Source organism: Lepisma saccharinum, chromosome 27 (assembly GCF_977018435.1).
Source record: "Lepisma saccharinum chromosome 27, izLepSacc3.1, whole genome shotgun sequence".
Taxonomy (NCBI): Eukaryota; Metazoa; Arthropoda; class Insecta; order Zygentoma; family Lepismatidae; genus Lepisma; species Lepisma saccharinum.
The window spans coordinates 45,638,028-45,657,707 of NC_139255.1; the positions used below are offsets into that span (position 1 = coordinate 45,638,028).

At 33.5% G+C, this 19,680-nt stretch overlaps 1 protein-coding gene across 1 annotated transcript in view; it reads right to left on the reverse strand.

Moving 5' to 3' along the window:
• Positions 1–359: 359 nt before the first annotated feature.
• The window catches only part of Rgk2 (Rad, Gem/Kir family member 2), a 362,761-nt gene continuing 343,440 nt past the window's right edge, over positions 360–19,680 (reverse strand). Inside the window, exons 5-6 of the mRNA XM_083113250.1 lie at positions 1,996–2,188; positions 360–828 (exon numbers count right to left, since the gene is read on the reverse strand). Coding sequence (XP_082969376.1) covers positions 569–828; positions 1,996–2,188 — 453 coding nt within the window. The 3' untranslated portion in view covers positions 360–568. The remainder of the gene's footprint in view (positions 829–1,995; positions 2,189–19,680) is intronic.

Genomic DNA, 19,680 nt, shown 5'->3' on the forward strand with positions numbered 1-19,680 from the left:
ATATGGGTGCTTAAAACCAAAGCCTTCTTATAACAAAGCCTGTGCATATGTTTCTTGTTTGTGTGCAACGTCATCATTTGTAGGTCATCGATCGCAATCTGATATCAGCGTTACAGAAGCACATGTGTGTTAAATAGGCAGAAAACTGACAGTTTACACTACATTATTGTAGTATGACGGCTGTGTGTGTGGATATAGTGTAATAAGTGCAATAGATATTGATAGCATGTTACGATCAATGACCTACCAATGATGACGTTGCTCGTAAAGAAGTAATCTCTGCACAGGCCTTCTTATAAGAAGGCATTGGCAAAACGCAGCAGTTCTGACGTCAAGACGAACAAGTAAATGGAGCCATTGAAAGCGTCAGTTTAGATTACATTATGAACTGTTCATTGACCCGTTCAACTCAGATGAACGTCTCCACTCAATTTCGAACCTTTCCAGAAAAAAGGTTTTTGTAGAGAAAAGCAAGGAAGCCACTCTTTCCATTTTCCGCCATTCTGATAGTCGAAGTGAAAAAACGTTGGAAGATGAACTGCGAAGACATGAAAGTACATTGGCATATTTACAGAACGTGAAGGTTCTCGCACGATTTCGACTTGCTATCGTTAATACACATCTTGTTCAGGATTTCCCTGGCAATGTTCAAGGACAAGGAAGTCTTAGATCCGTACAACTTCTTCTTTTTGTTGCGTTTTCGTTCCCTGCTCTCCTTCAGTCTTATCTGCTTCACGACCCCCACCAACAGCTCGTCAACGTTGTGCTGGATTCCGCTAGATGTCTCTATGAACTTGCAGTCATGAGAGCTTGCTAACGACTTTCCCTCTGTAAAAAAACATAACGAGATTCTAGTTAGACCTTTTTGTTCGATAATAATGCGCATTTCATCAATTGTTAATACCATGACAATAGATTGGAACATTACACCGAGCATGCTGAATAAAGAACCTACATGGGTTGGAAAATCAATGTGTAACCTACCTACATGCTCGGGATTATTCGAATGTAGGGATCAACGAGTTAGAATCTATGAACAATACCGCCCACAGATTTTTTCTCAGGGGAAGCAGGGTAATGTCGTGTCCGAAAGGTGCAAGATCGTACTTGAAGAGAACATACCTACTTCGAGAATGGTCTCGAAGTTCAGTCTTGAAGCATTGGACTGGAAGCGAAACTATTTCGAATTAAATTCCGACTGCAGCGCCCAATACGGTCAGCAGATAAAACTACGAACACAAACCCATTGTTTTCCCCGCGTTTTAAACACTTGTTTTATCATCATAGAAATCACACAGCATTATCTTATACTCATAGAGTAGAGTCGTTTTAATTTGAACTCCAAGGGCACAAAAAAATAACAAAAATATGCATCATTAAAGATGATTCAAAAGGGGAATTAATTTCTGTTCGAATTACCAAGTAATTTGAATTATCCAAGTTCGAATTAAGGAGAGTTCACTGTATTTCCGCACAATAGAGGAACTACAACTGGCTGACTTTCGACTTCCACGATCTCAAACAAGTGAAAGAGTTGAGAAATTTCAAAGGGTTATATTTAAAAGTGATTATTTCTTGGTAATTTCTGCACTATAAGTGAATGAAATCTTTAAATTTACAGTCTTTATTCTATAAGTGCAAAAACAATTTTCGTTCCCTGCACAATACTTTTATATTAAGTTATACTTGTTACGGCTTGCCTATATAGTATATAAATTCATAAAATTTTCCATATTTTGTTTATTTTTTGATAAGCGTACATAATCTTGATTTTCTCCTATTTTGTTCTCCTAATATTTGAGTACGTTGATGCTTTGCATGTCTTTATCTAATAATAATAGTAATTCTGAACTTTGCAACCACAGATTTAATTTTTTCTAACAAGGGAAGGGAACTTTTGTACCTGGGAAATGGAAATTATGCTCTCAGATTGTGGTAATTCTGCCTAGTAGTAGTGGTAATAGTGAACAGATATTGAGAAGAAGAAAGTCTTACCATTTGTAGGAATGACCCTTGACCTTGCGAGGTCAGCTTTGTTGCCGGTTACAATGACGGACTTCTCCTTCGTGTAGTTCTCCCTCCAGAGGTAGTTGAGGATGTCCTCCGCCACCTGAAAGGACGCCCTGTCGACGATGGAGTACACGACGACGCATGCGTGGGGCTCGTACGTGGACAGGGAATTCTCCACCTGCAATCACAGAGGGGTGCTTCGGTTAGTAACTGCTGGGAGGAATCGAGTCTGTAGCATTTTAATATACAGTGTGTATGATTACCAGATCGCTCTAAGGGAACAATAGGACATATGTCGCAAAATGTAGGACTTTAAGTCAAAATGCAGGACATCAGACACTCACAATATGTAATACACATTTCCAGAACATGTTAGAAAGTAATTTAAAATTTACACTTTTCACCTTTTAAAAATCTGATTACTTACATTCCTTAATGCAAAATTTCCAAACTTGTAATCAATACTAGTAGAAGGTAAACGCGATAACGTCGGTCGCTGCGTGGGTGGTCTTTAATTTGCACGTATTTAGAACTAATTTGCACGGGTTTTAATTAATTTGCACGTATTTATAACTAATTTGCAAGTACTTAGAGTACTTTACATTTATGTATTTGGATGTTTATAACTTTTTATGAATATATAATTATTTATTTTATGAAAAATATGTATATAGAAGGTAATTAGAGGTACTAAACGGTATGCATATGTTTTTATATTCATTACTGCAAAGTATATAATGTATGAATCGATAATATTAATGTTTATAATATTGAAAATAAGAGTTTATGGTTTATGAACCGCTATGAAAGGAGGTAATGGGTGTAGGTACAGGTCCAATTACGAAAGAAGACGGTCCCGGTACTCGAACCCGCGATATGTAATATTATTAATTAGTACTATGTAATAATGTATGTTATTATGTTATGAAAGACGATGGTACGACACGCTAGACAGGAGACGGTGAACTCCGCGCTGAGGGTAGAGGAGAAAGGAATTTGGAGGATGAGCGGTCAAGGTCAAATGACGTCAGAACGCTAGGACAAAGAAAGAACCCGATTCACCAATCAGAGAACGCGTCGGTAGATTTTCAAAACCGGTTTTTTCCAAGGTTAACCAGTACGCAAGAACAGAGGAAAGGTATGCAATACTGTAGGGCGGGGGAGGGATTCAACCAGACAACAAAGGATGTCTGGAAATGCGCAGCAAGGGTCAAATTTTTTGAATCTATGCGTCATTTGTAGAACCGGTTTCCGCCGCCAATTAATATTCCGCTCAGGTTTGCCTCCAAGGCACAGGACGCACACAAGGAAAAAGGATTTTTGGATACCCAATTAGATTGGAGCGAGAACTTTACTCTGAACAAGGAGAACGAAGCGTAAGGGTTTTTTATATGTACTAGGAAGAAGGGAGAGCTATCAGGGACTGGGCCTACAGTTTTCACTATTTGCTTTTATCACGGGGTATCGAACCTAGGACCCTTTGATTATTGATTTAGGTAGTAAATTTATGTTACTGTGTGCTATTTAACATAATATTGAACTTATTTTTTACCAAACTTTGACTTTATGTCAAATCTTTTACAACTTTATGTTAATTTTTTTACCAAAATAACACTATTTGTACTATTCAAGCAACATTTTTTATTAAATTTTGGACTCACAAAAACATTTTTCAACTTTTAACTTATTATTTTACAACTTTATGTTAATTTTTTATCAAAATAACACTATTTGTACTATTCAGGCAACATTTTTTATTAAATTTTTGACTCACAAAGACATTTTTTACCAAACTTTGACTTTATGTCAAATCTTTTACAACTTTAAGTTAATTTTTTACCAAAATAACACTATTTATACTATTCAGGAAAGACTTTTAGTTATATTTTCGACACACAAAGTGTGTGTTCTCAACTTTTATTTGTTTATTTCACAAATTTAAAACCTATTTTTACCAAAATAACACTATTTATACTATTCAGGAAAGACTTTTAGTTACATTTTCGACACACAAAGTGTGTGTTCTCAACTTTTAACTTATTATTTCACAAATTTATATCTATTTTTACCAAAATAACACTATTTATACTATTCAGGAAAGACTTTTAGTTATATTTTCGACACACAAAGTGTGTGTTCTCAACTTTTATTTGTTTATTTACACAAGTTTAGCCTAATATTTACTCAAATAACACGATTTGAACGTGTTTTTTTTATTACATTTTAGACTCACAAAGATATTTTTACAACTTTTTAACTTATTATTTTACAATTTTATACCTTATTTTACCAAAGCAAGACGTCTTAGTCTATTCAAGAAAGAGTTTTCAATTATATTTTGGATGCACAAAGAGATGTTTTCAACTTTTTTACTGATTTTTTTGCAGGGTTTATATTAATTTTTATTTATTTTGTTTGTATCCAACATTCACTAATTTGTAACTTAGAGTTTAGTATTTATTTAAATCTTTTCAAAAACACTAAAGAAAAAGTACTTTTAGCTACAATTTAAGCCACAGAATATATTATTAGTATTATTATTATTATGGTTTACTGATTTCCACTATGCCATTTTTTTGTATTTCTATATTAATTTAGAGCAGGTTACGCCTGCCACGTAGGAAAGTTCGTTTATTTTAGAGTTTGCTGAGTATTTTGTTACTGTTGTACTAGGTAAAAGTTTTCTAAATATACCAGATAGGGCTCCATATATTTTTGTTTTTGCTATTGTGGAGATGATGCGATCAGCACCACTCTCCATCTGCTTTTTATTTTATGTACCCAATATTATTTTGAGGCTTAGTGAATTCTAGAGACTATTTATGCAGGAGAGAAGGCTTGAAAATTTTGATCTCAGACAACCCACAACTATTTGTCAGAGTATTTTAAAGGATATTTTATACTTATTATGTGTCACTAGAATATCAAAGCTTGCTTAATTGTTATGTCTGTAACGCTGTTATTGTATTTCTAGCTAAGGCTTACTGGATAAAGTACAGGAAATGTTTAACATTTCGACTATTTGCTTTTATACGAGGCCAATTTTTTAGTGTAACGAAAATTATTGTGTGTCTATAAAGACTAAAATCCCTTTATCGATGGGTCCATAACTGGACGCTTACCAACATTGTTTTTTGTTTTTTTTAAATATAACCATTTATCAATATATTGACAATTCACAGGACAAGTCGAAGTTCAAAGACGACTTACTATATGGACCAAGGGTCCACTTGCTAAACTTATTTTCTATGCTAGAAGAATAATTTAGCCTTATAGCCTTTTTCAAGGTATTTTTTGAAGTATTACTGGTTTTTGGGTGCATCAACATTTGGGTTAATTCCATTTGGTTATTATACGAGGCTACAATCACTATCTGAACACTGAAATTCTCTGATTGAAACTAAAAGCTTAGGCTGTAACTAGGGACTTAGTATGTATATAGACAATTTATAGGACAACACGAACCTTACAAAGGATTGTAGGCCAACACGCCAGAGCTTTGTTAACCTGCAAGAAGCATTTACAGCTAATGCTACGAGGAAATGAGGTTGATTTTTTACTGTTTCACAAGAATGCTACCTTTTATACACCCAATATTTGCTTTTTCAAATAACTACATGTACCAGAAGTACTTACAGGGCAACTCTAACTAGACTTCGATTTATATAAATGTAGCAAGAACTATATTTCTGAGGAAGTACGCAAAAGCAGATTACCCGATTAAAGTATCTGAAAAACAGATTTTTCTATGTAAGTATATTTTTATTGACTGGATTATTTAACAGATCAAACAGGAAGACTGCAAAATTCATTAAATGTAGTTCTATAGTATAGGTGGTTTCAGAGATAAAAAAGAACAAATATAAGATTTCGCTTATTTTGCTTCTGAGGCTAATCGCGACGCTAAGGGTAAATGGCGAGGAAATGTAACGGAGGAGAAACAGTCCCAAAAGTTATGGGCTGCATGTAAGTTAATACCACAGAGATATTACAGTAGGTGTAGGTTCTATCACCAGAACATTTCTATCATAATAATACTGGTTATGCTGTACTGTTAGCTAAAGATGCTGATATTTGAGAAACTTAAAAGCTTATTTGCAAAATTTTAAGATAAATAATAATCTGTTAGACTGTAAACATATTTTATATCCATTCTGCTCAAGATCCTATGACAAAATTTAAAAATTGTAATCGCCCAGACAGGGACTCGAACCCTGGACAGATAAGTTAAAAGCTTAACGCTATACCAACTAAGCTATCTGGACACAAGGTATTTTTTGAAAAGTTAGTTATGTTAAGAAATATATTGGAACATTTCAGAATACTTTTGGCCTGGTTCGGCAGAGAAGGAGACAACATTTCCAAATTTTTACAGACTGGGTGTATTTTTCCACTATAGAGGCCTTCACTATATGTAATTCGAAACGCTAAAGTTCAGCTAGTTTCCAAAATTGAGGTAAAGATTGTGTTTGGCGAGATTAACAAGTTACAATTATATCCAGTTACGGACAAATAAAGCTAAAACTCTCAGATTTACTGTACTAGCCAAGTTTTAGTAACATTTTTTTCATTTTAGTACAAATACCAAAGAAATAGGTATATTTTATTTATAATTTGACAAAATGTACTAGTATTTAATTCACAAAGTTAGGTAAAAAACAGTATTTTTAAAAAATATTGTTACTGCCTTCAAATTTTATGTTATTTAGCCACTAACAACTGGTTTACACTGTTTGGCATCCTTTAAATAGGAAAAGAAGAAATTATTTGTTTAGTATTTTTACTATTTTATATTTATTTAAGAAAACAATTCTACAGTTTAACTTAATTTTTAACAAATTGTTACTAATTTATATATCAAAGTTATGTTATTTAGAGTGTATGAAGGCGTATAAAGTTAATATTTGTACTTATCAGTGCAACTAACAATTATATTTTACACACAAAAGATGATGTTTACAGTTAAATTATTTGAATCAGAGAATAATATTTTACAGTAATTGATTCATTCAGCACTAGTCAGTACTTTTACGCATCAGAAAGTTTTCTTAATTTTCTATTACGCATGCTATTTTGGGCTATTCTTAAAATGTATTTCTAAGGCAAACTGGTTTAATTTTCTGCTTGTAATGCAAAGTTGACATAGTTTTCGCACAATGCATTGTACATTTGTTATATTCTCTACTTACAATCCAAATATTATGCTTATTTAATGTATAACTAACTAACTCTCTAGCCTTTTTAAACCCGAAGGTTCATGGCTGCAGCAACACATGCCTTTCATCTGTCCCTGTCCTGAGCAAGATCTATATACTCCTTTCCTTCCCTACCAATTTCCTTTAGGTACATCTCTACATTATCCCTCCATCTTTGTTTCGGTCTTCCTATTGGTCTTTTACCATCAGGTTTCCCAACAAGAATCCTGTCTACTTTTCTTTCCTCTCCCTTTTGTACCATATGATCTACACAACTAAGTCTTTTTGATTTAATTATTCTAATAATATCTGGACATGAATACAAATTATGTACTTCTAAATTATGTAAACTTCTCCACTCATCTGTCTCCTCATCTGTTTTAGGCCCAAATATTTTCCTAACGATTTTATTTTCAAATACCCTCAATTTATGTTCCTTTTTCAATGTAAGGGACCAAGTTTATTTACTGTATTTAACTTTTATTTTTTGTAATTAACAAAAATTAAAAGCTTATACTGTAGTTATTATATTTTTTTCTATCAACTTCTTTTGAAATTAATATTATTAGTTATAGTCTTTGATTTATAACTATATTGCATTTTTATCAATTTATCTAAGAGTACACACAGACAAACATATGTGTACACACTTTTATGTACATAGATATGCCTTTTTTTTTCAATATTTTAGTATGAAGATTGCACTTTAGCTATTCAAGCAAGGGTAGGAAAGGTAGGATTTCTGATAATTTGTTGCAGGATTTTGCTGTCCAAGTATAGATGAGAACTGAGCTGGGAGACTGTTTTGAACCTTTTCATGAGAGTTTGCATGTGAACTGTATGCAAATTGAGCACTATTGACTGTGCATGCTTCTAAGTTTTGCTGTTATTTCACATCAACTCTGTGAGACTGTAGACAGTTTTCCCTTTTCAAGTAGTTTTTATTGATTGTATTTGTATATGTTTTGGGGACTTAACAGTTTTATATTATGAGGCAGTTTATTGTAGAATATTTTTACCTGATGGTATGATATATTGAGTGTCTGCTGTTTTACTTGTAATTATTTTACCCTTTTGTGTTGTGTATTTGACTATATTTTGTCCAAGTTCGTAGTATTTAGAATAATTGTTATTGACTTGTAGATGAAGGGAGTAATAATCCTTTGCAAGATGCCCTATATTTTAGTCTGAACATTATTCTTAGTGCTCACTTTTGAAGCCGTAGTATTCTGGTAGTATTATTAATGTAGAGGTAAATTAGGCTGAAATGTAGGCATTTTTCTGATAAATTATACTCACTTAGTTGTTTCAGCAGGTAGAGGTTGCATGATGGTTTACTGCTGATGATGTTAATTTGCTCTTCTTATGTACTATGTATGATGTAGCTTACTTGAGTAATTGGAATTTTCTAATGAAAAAAGGATTGCTTGTCTATTTTATTCCTATGTTGTTGAGTTTGTCCATAAGCAAACCATGTTTTTACTCTATCCTATGCCTTGGAAGAATCTAGATATATTGTGTTTGCAATTTTATGTTTCTTTAAGATTTCAGCTATGTAGTTTTTTAAACTGTGCTGTGGGTGTGACTATTGATTTCTCTTTCTGGATGCCATGTTGGTTTCTGTGTATTTCTCTTGCTGCTTTAATTTGACTTAGGTTGTTTGCTTTCTTTCTTAGATTTTATTTGTTTATTTGTTCAGTATTTTTTATTTTTTAATATTCTTTTATAAAAAAATTCGAAGTACATTGTTAAAGTCAAAATGTGTTAAAATTCAATTTTTCAAAGTTAAAGTTTTAATAATACAATTTTCTAAAATTAAAAGTTATAATAGTACATTTTTGTTAGTAGAAGTTTTTATACTAGAGTACTTTTTTGTTGTTGTTAAAGTCAAATATGTTAGTTAATGTAAAATTAAAGTAATTAAAATTTCAAAAATACAATTTTCTCAAATTAGAAGTTATAATAGTACATATTTGTTAGTAGAAGTTTTTTATACTAGAGTAAATTCCTTTGTTGTTAAAATAAAATGTATTAGTTTATATAAAATTAAAGTAATTAAAATTCAAAAAATAAAAAATACTGAACAAATAAACAAATAAAATCTAAGAAAGAAAGCAAACAACCTAAGTCAAATTAAAGCAGCAAGAGAAATACACAGAAACCAACATGGCATCCAGAAAGAGAAATCAATAGTCACACCCACAGCACAGTTTAAAAAACTACATAGCTGAAATCTTAAAGAAACATAAAATTGCAAACACAATATATCTAGATTCTTCCAAGGCATAGGATAGAGTAAAAACATGGTTTGCTTATGGACAAACTCAACAACATAGGAATAAAATAGACAAGCAATCCTTTTTTCATTAGAAAATTCCAATTACTCAAGTAAGCTACATCATACATAGTACATAAGAAGAGCAAATTAACATCATCAGCAGTAAACCATCATGCAACCTCTACCTGCTGAAACAACTAAGTGAGTATAATTTATCAGAAAAATGCCTACATTTCAGCCTAATTTACCTCTACATTAATAATACTACCAGAATACTACGGCTTCAAAAGTGAGCACTAAGAATAATGTTCAGACTAAAATATAGGGCATCTTGCAAAGGATTATTACTCCCTACATCTACAAGTCAATAACAATTATTCTAAATACTACGAACTTGGACAAAATATAGTCAAATACACAACACAAAAGGGTAAAATAATTACAAGTAAAACAGCAGACACTCAATATATCATACCATCAGGTAAAAATATTCTACAATAAACTGCCTCATAATATAAAACTGTTAAGTCCCCAAAACATATACAAATACAATCAATAAAAACTACTTGAAAAGGGAAAACTGTCTACAGTCTCACAGAGTTGATGTGAAATAACAGCAAAACTTAGAAGCATGCACAGTCAATAGTGCTCAATTTGCATACAGTTCACATGCAAACTCTCATGAAAAGGTTCAAAACAGTCTCCCAGCTCAGTTCTCATCTATACTTGGACAGCAAAATCCTGCAACAAATTATCAGAAATCCTACCTTTCCTACCCTTGCTTGAATAGCTAAAGTGCAATCTTCATACTAAAATATTGAAAAAAAAAGGCATATCTATGTACATAAAAGTGTGTACACATATGTTTGTCTGTGTGTACTCTTAGATAAATTGATAAAAATGCAATATAGTTATAAATCAAAGACTATAACTAATAATATTAATTTCAAAAGAAGTTGATAGAAAAAAATATAATAACTACAGTATAAGCTTTTAATTTTTGTTAATTACAAAAAATAAAAGTTAAATACAGTAAATAAACTTGGTCCCTTACATTGAAAAAGGAACATAAATTGAGGGTATTTGAAAATAAAATCGTTAGGAAAATATTTGGGCCTAAAACAGATGAGGAGACAGATGAGTGGAGAAGTTTACATAATTTAGAAGTACATAATTTGTATTCATGTCCAGATATTATTAGAATAATTAAATCAAAAAGACTTAGTTGTGTAGATCATATGGTACAAAAGGGAGAGGAAAGAAAAGTAGACAGGATTCTTGTTGGGAAACCTGATGGTAAAAGACCAATAGGAAGACCGAAACAAAGATGGAGGGATAATGTAGAGATGTACCTAAAGGAAATTGGTAGGGAAGGAAAGGAGTATATAGATCTTGCTCAGGACAGGGACAGATGAAAGGCATGTGTTGCTGCAGCCATGAACCTTCGGGTTTAAAAAGGCTAGAGAGTTAGTTAGTTATACATTAAATAAGCATAATATTTGGATTGTAAGTAGAGAATATAACAAATGTACAATGCATTGTGCGAAAACTATGTCAACTTTGCATTACAAGCAGAAAATTAAACCAGTTTGCCTTAGAAATACATTTTAAGAATAGCCCAAAATAGCATGCGTAATAGAAAATTAAGAAAACTTTCTGATGCGTAAAAGTACTGACTAGTGCTGAATGAATCAATTACTGTAAAATATTATTCTCTGATTCAAATAATTTAACTGTAAACATCATCTTTTGTGTGTAAAATATAATTGTTAGTTGCACTGATAAGTACAAATATTAACTTTATACGCCTTCATACACTCTAAATAACATAACTTTGATATATAAATTAGTAACAATTTGTTAAAAATTAAGTTAAACTGTAGAATTGTTTTCTTAAATAAATATAAAATAGTAAAAATACTAAACAAATAATTTCTTCTTTTCCTATTTAAAGGATGCCAAACAGTGTAAACCAGTTGTTAGTGGCTAAATAACATAAAATTTGAAGGCAGTAACAATATTTTTTAAAAATACTGTTTTTTACCTAACTTTGTGAATTAAATACTAGTACATTTTGTCAAATTATAAATAAAATATACCTATTTCTTTGGTATTTGTACTAAAATGAAAAAAATGTTACTAAAACTTGGCTAGTACAGTAAATCTGAGAGTTTTAGCTTTATTTGTCCGTAACTGGATATAATTGTAACTTGTTAATCTCGCCAAACACAATCTTTACCTCAATTTTGGAAACTAGCTGAACTTTAGCGTTTCGAATTACATATAGTGAAGGCCTCTATAGTGGAAAAATACACCCAGTCTGTAAAAATTTGGAAATGTTGTCTCCTTCTCTGCCGAACCAGGCCAAAAGTATTCTGAAATGTTCCAATATATTTCTTAACATAACTAACTTTTCAAAAAATACCTTGTGTCCAGATAGCTTAGTTGGTATAGCGTTAAGCTTTTAACTTATCTGTCCAGGGTTCGAGTCCCTGTCTGGGCGATTACAATTTTTAAATTTTGTCATAGGATCTTGAGCAGAATGGATATAAAATATGTTTACAGTCTAACAGATTATTATTTATCTTAAAATTTTGCAAATAAGCTTTTAAGTTTCTCAAATATCAGCATCTTTAGCTAACAGTACAGCATAACCAGTATTATTATGATAGAAATGTTCTGGTGATAGAACCTACACCTACTGTAATATCTCTGTGGTATTAACTTACATGCAGCCCATAACTTTTGGGACTGTTTCTCCTCCGTTACATTTCCTCGCCATTTACCCTTAGCGTCGCGATTAGCCTCAGAAGCAAAATAAGCGAAATCTTATATTTGTTCTTTTTTATCTCTGAAACCACCTATACTATAGAACTACATTTAATGAATTTTGCAGTCTTCCTGTTTGATCTGTTAAATAATCCAGTCAATAAAAATATACTTACATAGAAAAATCTGTTTTTCAGATACTTTAATCGGGTAATCTGCTTTTGCGTACTTCCTCAGAAATATAGTTCTTGCTACATTTATATAAATCGAAGTCTAGTTAGAGTTGCCCTGTAAGTACTTCTGGTACATGTAGTTATTTGAAAAAGCAAATATTGGGTGTATAAAAGGTAGCATTCTTGTGAAACAGTAAAAAATCAACCTCATTTCCTCGTAGCATTAGCTGTAAATGCTTCTTGCAGGTTAACAAAGCTCTGGCGTGTTGGCCTACAATCCTTTGTAAGGTTCGTGTTGTCCTATAAATTGTCTATATACATACTAAGTCCCTAGTTACAGCCTAAGCTTTTAGTTTCAATCAGAGAATTTCAGTGTTCAGATAGTGATTGTAGCCTCGTATAATAACCAAATGGAATTAACCCAAATGTTGATGCACCCAAAAACCAGTAATACTTCAAAAAATACCTTGAAAAAGGCTATAAGGCTAAATTATTCTTCTAGCATAGAAAATAAGTTTAGCAAGTGGACCCTTGGTCCATATAGTAAGTCGTCTTTGAACTTCGACTTGTCCTGTGAATTGTCAATATATTGATAAATGGTTATATTTAAAAAAAACAAAAAACAATGTTGGTAAGCGTCCAGTTATGGACCCATCGATAAAGGGATTTTAGTCTTTATAGACACACAATAATTTTCGTTACACTAAAAAATTGGCCTCGTATAAAAGCAAATAGTCGAAATGTTAAACATTTCCTGTACTTTATCCAGTAAGCCTTAGCTAGAAATACAATAACAGCGTTACAGACATAACAATTAAGCAAGCTTTGATATTCTAGTGACACATAATAAGTATAAAATATCCTTTAAAATACTCTGACAAATAGTTGTGGGTTGTCTGAGATCAAAATTTTCAAGCCTTCTCTCCTGCATAAATAGTCTCTAGAATTCACTAAGCCTCAAAATAATATTGGGTACATAAAATAAAAAGCAGATGGAGAGTGGTGCTGATCGCATCATCTCCACAATAGCAAAAACAAAAATATATGGAGCCCTATCTGGTATATTTAGAAAACTTTTACCTAGTACAACAGTAACAAAATACTCAGCAAACTCTAAAATAAACGAACTTTCCTACGTGGCAGGCGTAACCTGCTCTAAATTAATATAGAAATACAAAAAAATGGCATAGTGGAAATCAGTAAACCATAATAATAATAATACTAATAATATATTCTGTGGCTTAAATTGTAGCTAAAAGTACTTTTTCTTTAGTGTTTTTGAAAAGATTTAAATAAATACTAAACTCTAAGTTACAAATTAGTGAATGTTGGATACAAACAAAATAAATAAAAATTAATATAAACCCTGCAAAAAAATCAGTAAAAAAGTTGAAAACATCTCTTTGTGCATCCAAAATATAATTGAAAACTCTTTCTTGAATAGACTAAGACGTCTTGCTTTGGTAAAATAAGGTATAAAATTGTAAAATAATAAGTTAAAAAGTTGTAAAAATATCTTTGTGAGTCTAAAATGTAATAAAAAAAACACGTTCAAATCGTGTTATTTGAGTAAATATTAGGCTAAACTTGTGTAAATAAACAAATAAAAGTTGAGAACACACACTTTGTGTGTCGAAAATATAACTAAAAGTCTTTCCTGAATAGTATAAATAGTGTTATTTTGGTAAAAATAGATATAAATTTGTGAAATAATAAGTTAAAAGTTGAGAACACACACTTTGTGTGTCGAAAATGTAACTAAAAGTCTTTCCTGAATAGTATAAATAGTGTTATTTTGGTAAAAATAGGTTTTAAATTTGTGAAATAAACAAATAAAAGTTGAGAACACACACTTTGTGTGTCGAAAATATAACTAAAAGTCTTTCCTGAATAGTATAAATAGTGTTATTTTGGTAAAAAATTAACTTAAAGTTGTAAAAGATTTGACATAAAGTCAAAGTTTGGTAAAAAATGTCTTTGTGAGTCAAAAATTTAATAAAAAATGTTGCCTGAATAGTACAAATAGTGTTATTTTGATAAAAAATTAACATAAAGTTGTAAAATAATAAGTTAAAAGTTGAAAAATGTTTTTGTGAGTCCAAAATTTAATAAAAAATGTTGCTTGAATAGTACAAATAGTGTTATTTTGGTAAAAAAATTAACATAAAGTTGTAAAAGATTTGACATAAAGTCAAAGTTTGGTAAAAAATAAGTTCAATATTATGTTAAATAGCACACAGTAACATAAATTTACTACCTAAATCAATAATCAAAGGGTCCTAGGTTCGATACCCCGTGATAAAAGCAAATAGTGAAAACTGTAGGCCCAGTCCCTGATAGCTCTCCCTTCTTCCTAGTACATATAAAAAACCCTTACGCTTCGTTCTCCTTGTTCAGAGTAAAGTTCTCGCTCCAATCTAATTGGGTATCCAAAAATCCTTTTTCCTTGTGTGCGTCCTGTGCCTTGGAGGCAAACCTGAGCGGAATATTAATTGGCGGCGGAAACCGGTTCTACAAATGACGCATAGATTCAAAAAATTTGACCCTTGCTGCGCATTTCCAGACATCCTTTGTTGTCTGGTTGAATCCCTCCCCCGCCCTACAGTATTGCATACCTTTCCTCTGTTCTTGCGTACTGGTTAACCTTGGAAAAAACCGGTTTTGAAAATCTACCGACGCGTTCTCTGATTGGTGAATCGGGTTCTTTCTTTGTCCTAGCGTTCTGACGTCATTTGACCTTGACCGCTCATCCTCCAAATTCCTTTCTCCTCTACCCTCAGCGCGGAGTTCACCGTCTCCTGTCTAGCGTGTCGTACCATCGTCTTTCATAACATAATAACATACATTATTACATAGTACTAATTAATAATATTACATATCGCGGGTTCGAGTACCGGGACCGTCTTCTTTCGTAATTGGACCTGTACCTACACCCATTACCTCCTTTCATAGCGGTTCATAAACCATAAACTCTTATTTTCAATATTATAAACATTAATATTATCGATTCATACATTATATACTTTGCAGTAATGAATATAAAAACATATGCATACCGTTTAGTACCTCTAATTACCTTCTATATACATATTTTTCATAAAATAAATAATTATATATTCATAAAAAGTTATAAACATCCAAATACATAAATGTAAAGTACTCTAAGTACTTGCAAATTAGTTATAAATACGTGCAAATTAATTAAAACCCGTGCAAATTAGTTCTAAATACGTGCAAATTAAAGACCACCCACGCAGCGACCGACGTTATCGCGTTTACCTTCTACTAATACTACACAACACACTTCTTACTAATTTTAATACGTTGTGCAAATTTTTATCAAAATTTCAGGTTTAGTCCAAATATATTTGAGATACTGAACAGTCAAAAAAAAAAGTAAAGTGTTCCCCTGTGCGTTGCACCACGCCATGAAGGCGTATGGGGGGGGGGGGGTGGAGTTAGGGCACCAAACTTTTTTTTATAACGCCATTAAGCCTTGTTTCCATGATAATGAAAAAAATATAAATATGCTGACCAAGGCAGTAATTTATTTTATTAAAAACATAAACTAAACGTAACGTTTCAACCTTCTAGCAAGGTCTTCTTCAGACTATATCAAGTATAAAAGTAACAAGATACAAAAACAGGGCATTATATATAAACAAACATTACTCCCTCCAGACTATTAGAAAGTTGTTCTGGAACTTTCTAGCAGGTGGCTTTCCCTTGAGACTTTTCAGTTGAAACAGGTTGAAACAACATAGGAATGATATAAGACTTAGGAGAGAGAAAAATGCGATATTTAAACACACGAGAGAAACAGGACATGACATAGAGTGGGATGAGGCTAAGCAAATAGGAAGGGAGAAGAGAATGCTAGTGAGAAAATGGAAGGAGGCCAAGGAAATAGAGAAGAAAGGTGAAGAAGACACAATGAACTGGAATGGGGGACTGAAGTTAAACAAAGAATGGAAGAAGGTGTTAGAAAGAGTGGAAATGACAAGAGAGAAAGAGGAGAGGAGAAGGAAGAAAAATGAAGGAAAAGAGCGTGAGATATAAAGCACAACCACATTCTATATGGAATTAAATATGTTTAGCCTTTTAGGTGAAAGTACAGTTGACAAGGGAAAGCCACCTGCTAGAAAGTTCCAGAACAACTTTCTAATAGTCTGGAGGGAGTAATGTTTGTGCATATATAATGCCCTGTTTTTGTATCTTGTTACTTTTGTACTTGATACAGAGTCTGAAGGTTGAAACGTTACGTTTAGTTTATGTTTTTAATAAAATAAATTACTGCCTTGGTCAGCATATTTATATTTTTTACACACTTTCTTGATCACGGCCGAATGTGGGGGTGATGTGATCAGCACCACTCCCCTGACCGCCTCTACCCCCCAGAGTTTCCTCCAGGCGCCCAGTTTATACGCCACTGGGTGGACACCGGAGCCGCTTGAACAGGTGGAAAAAAATCCCGGTTCTCCCTCGTCGGGAATCGAACCAGGGTCTCTCGCATGGTAGTAAGACGCCCTAACGACTGAGCTACCGCGACTCTGAACAGTCAAACTCTTTGAAATTATGCTGAACCCCAGTACCAAACTTTTTACAGACATTTAAAAAAAAAAATCTCTCATGACTCCGTTGTGCTGATGGTAATGAAACTACTCTCACGTCATGTCTTGGAATGACAAAAAAAAGAAAAAAAAAAAAAAAAAAAAAAATCAGCAATGAAATGGTTCCAGAAGTTTTATCTAGGCTAGTTTTTAGTTCAACATCTTTGTTTTTTATACCCCTTGCTTTACAATTAACATACTGAATAAGAATTGGAAACACTTCGTTCTTTCAGTATAAACCCCGAGGCAGGAAATTCCACTAAGACACTGATCAGTGATATCGTCAGAATGTGACCCATTAATTGCTTTTTATTTTGTTGTGGCAGGAACTTTATTTCTCTTTTTGGACAATGACTGAATCAAAACACATTTCACTATTGAGTTTAGGAGCGCAGTCCACAGAAACTTGCATTTGTTTAACCTAAACATGTATTTTCCTAATTAATATATTATAAAAACCTCAAAATGGAAGAGATTTGTGATATTTTTCAAATTACTCCTGGACGTCGGACATAAGGCTAAAATGTAGGACATGTCCGGAAAAAACCGGACGTCTGGTAACCCTAACAGAGTGGTCCATAAGTATGGAAACACCGATTTAAAACAATGCAGATGGTGAAACATCAGTAAACATATCGATAGTGGCCATCTTGAAGTCCGCCATCTTGGATTCACCTTGAGTGTTTTTTTTTTTTTAATTATGTAAAGGTAGGCATGTGGCACATGAAAATGGACTAGAATTTCAAGAGGAACACGTTGGTACGCTTCATTTTCGTGTAACTGTAATCCATAAAGAATTTAGAAATTTTAAGAAAGGAATTTTGTTTTGCTGGACTGCCACGTTTGATATGGATGCAGCCATCCACACAAGACACTGTAATCTTCACGAGTAATAAGAAATTACATATTGAAATAAGGAGTGGATATTGTAAATGTATCGTGAAACGAAGCCTAGCTTCCTTGCCACAGACGAACTAAATGTTCTCCCTGCCTGTTGAATGCGCAGATCGTGAGTATTGATTGCTAGATAATTACAATTATTTCCATCCCTCTCCCCTTAATCTCGCAATGCACAATAATGAAAGTGGTTTAGGTTTTAGAGAGCTCTCACCTGGGAGATGAATCGAAACAAATAGAGGTCCATAACCGCATCTTTTATTTCTGGATAATTGAACAATGCTCCAGTGCTGTTCAAAAGTGATATGCATGTTTAAATTCGAGTGAAATTTGTGTCCGCAATTTGAGATATGGCTGATTAAATTAATTGAATTAGGTTATTTTACGTTGTTTTTCTGCCACTTTTGGCTAATCGCGATGATGAGGATGAGTGATGATATGATGAAATTGATAAAGGGACGTAAGGTTCAATCTCTTCACTAAAAATTATCCTTATGACTTTGTACGCACCAAACTATGTCAGTTTCTCAAAGAATTCCCCCTGAACATCCAGACACCGTTGCCATCGTTGTGGAAGTTCCTTGATTCCTTTGGCGTAGAAAAAAGTAGATTGGTGTCGTAACCACCGCAGGACAGCGTTCTTGAGTTCCTCATTTGTCTGGAAGTGCGTCCCATCCAAATGCTATTTAAGAGCCCCAACCAAGTGGAAATCACTGGGGATTGAATCTGTGGTAAAAACTCCCAGTGCAAGTTGGTCAGTGTTGTTTGAGTCAAATGGGCCGTGTGTGGCCTGGCATTGTCATGGAGAAGAATGACATGTGTCGACAACATTCCAGGTCTTTTCTTACGAACGGCCCCACGTACAGCACCGTGAGTAATACTGGGCATTAATTGTGGCACCCTTCTCCAAAAAATCCACATGAATAACTTGCTCAACACGCGCGATATTCACCGGTGTGACCGCAGTTGGGCGAACGTGTCCGTGCGGTTCATTTCCTACCAACTCCCGCCCCTCACTGAACTGTTGACACCATTCGTACACTCTTGCCCGTGAGAGTGTTTGTTCACCATACTGTGCTTGAAGTCTACGCAAAATTTCAGCAGGTTTCACCTTCTCCTTCACGAGAAATTTCATTATACACCGCTGTTCCACAGCAACAGATACGAGGTCCGTTAGAAAAGTAATGAGACTGGGAACACTGTCCACGAACCGGCAACGCTGCTGTCTCCACCTTCACACGGCAGTTAGGTTAACGTTTGCCGTTGACTCAGTACAAGTTTCAACTTGCTACAGTTGCTACACGATTGTTGAGAGCGTCTGAAGTGAAGTTGTGTTTGTGAGGTGCGTTACGAAAATGGATTGGCAAAAGTTTGAGCAACGTTGTGCCATCAAATTTTGTGTAAAGCTTGGCGATTCCAATACTGTGACTTATGAAAAGTTACAAAGGGCTTATGGAGAACATTCTCTATCAGGGCTCAAGTGTTCAGATGGCACAATTCCTTTTTAGAAGGCCGAGAACAAGTGGAAGACGAACCTCGTGCGGGAAGACCTTCAACCTCAGAAACGGATGACAATGTGGAAAGAGTGAAGTCTGTTGTGAGGTCAGATCGTCGATTGACGGTGAGAATGATCAGTAGTGAGTTAAATTTGAACGTGTTTACCGTCCATCAAATTTTAACACAAGATTTGGACATGAGAAAAGTGTGCGCCAAGATTGCACACACTTGGATGCTGCACCACGACAACG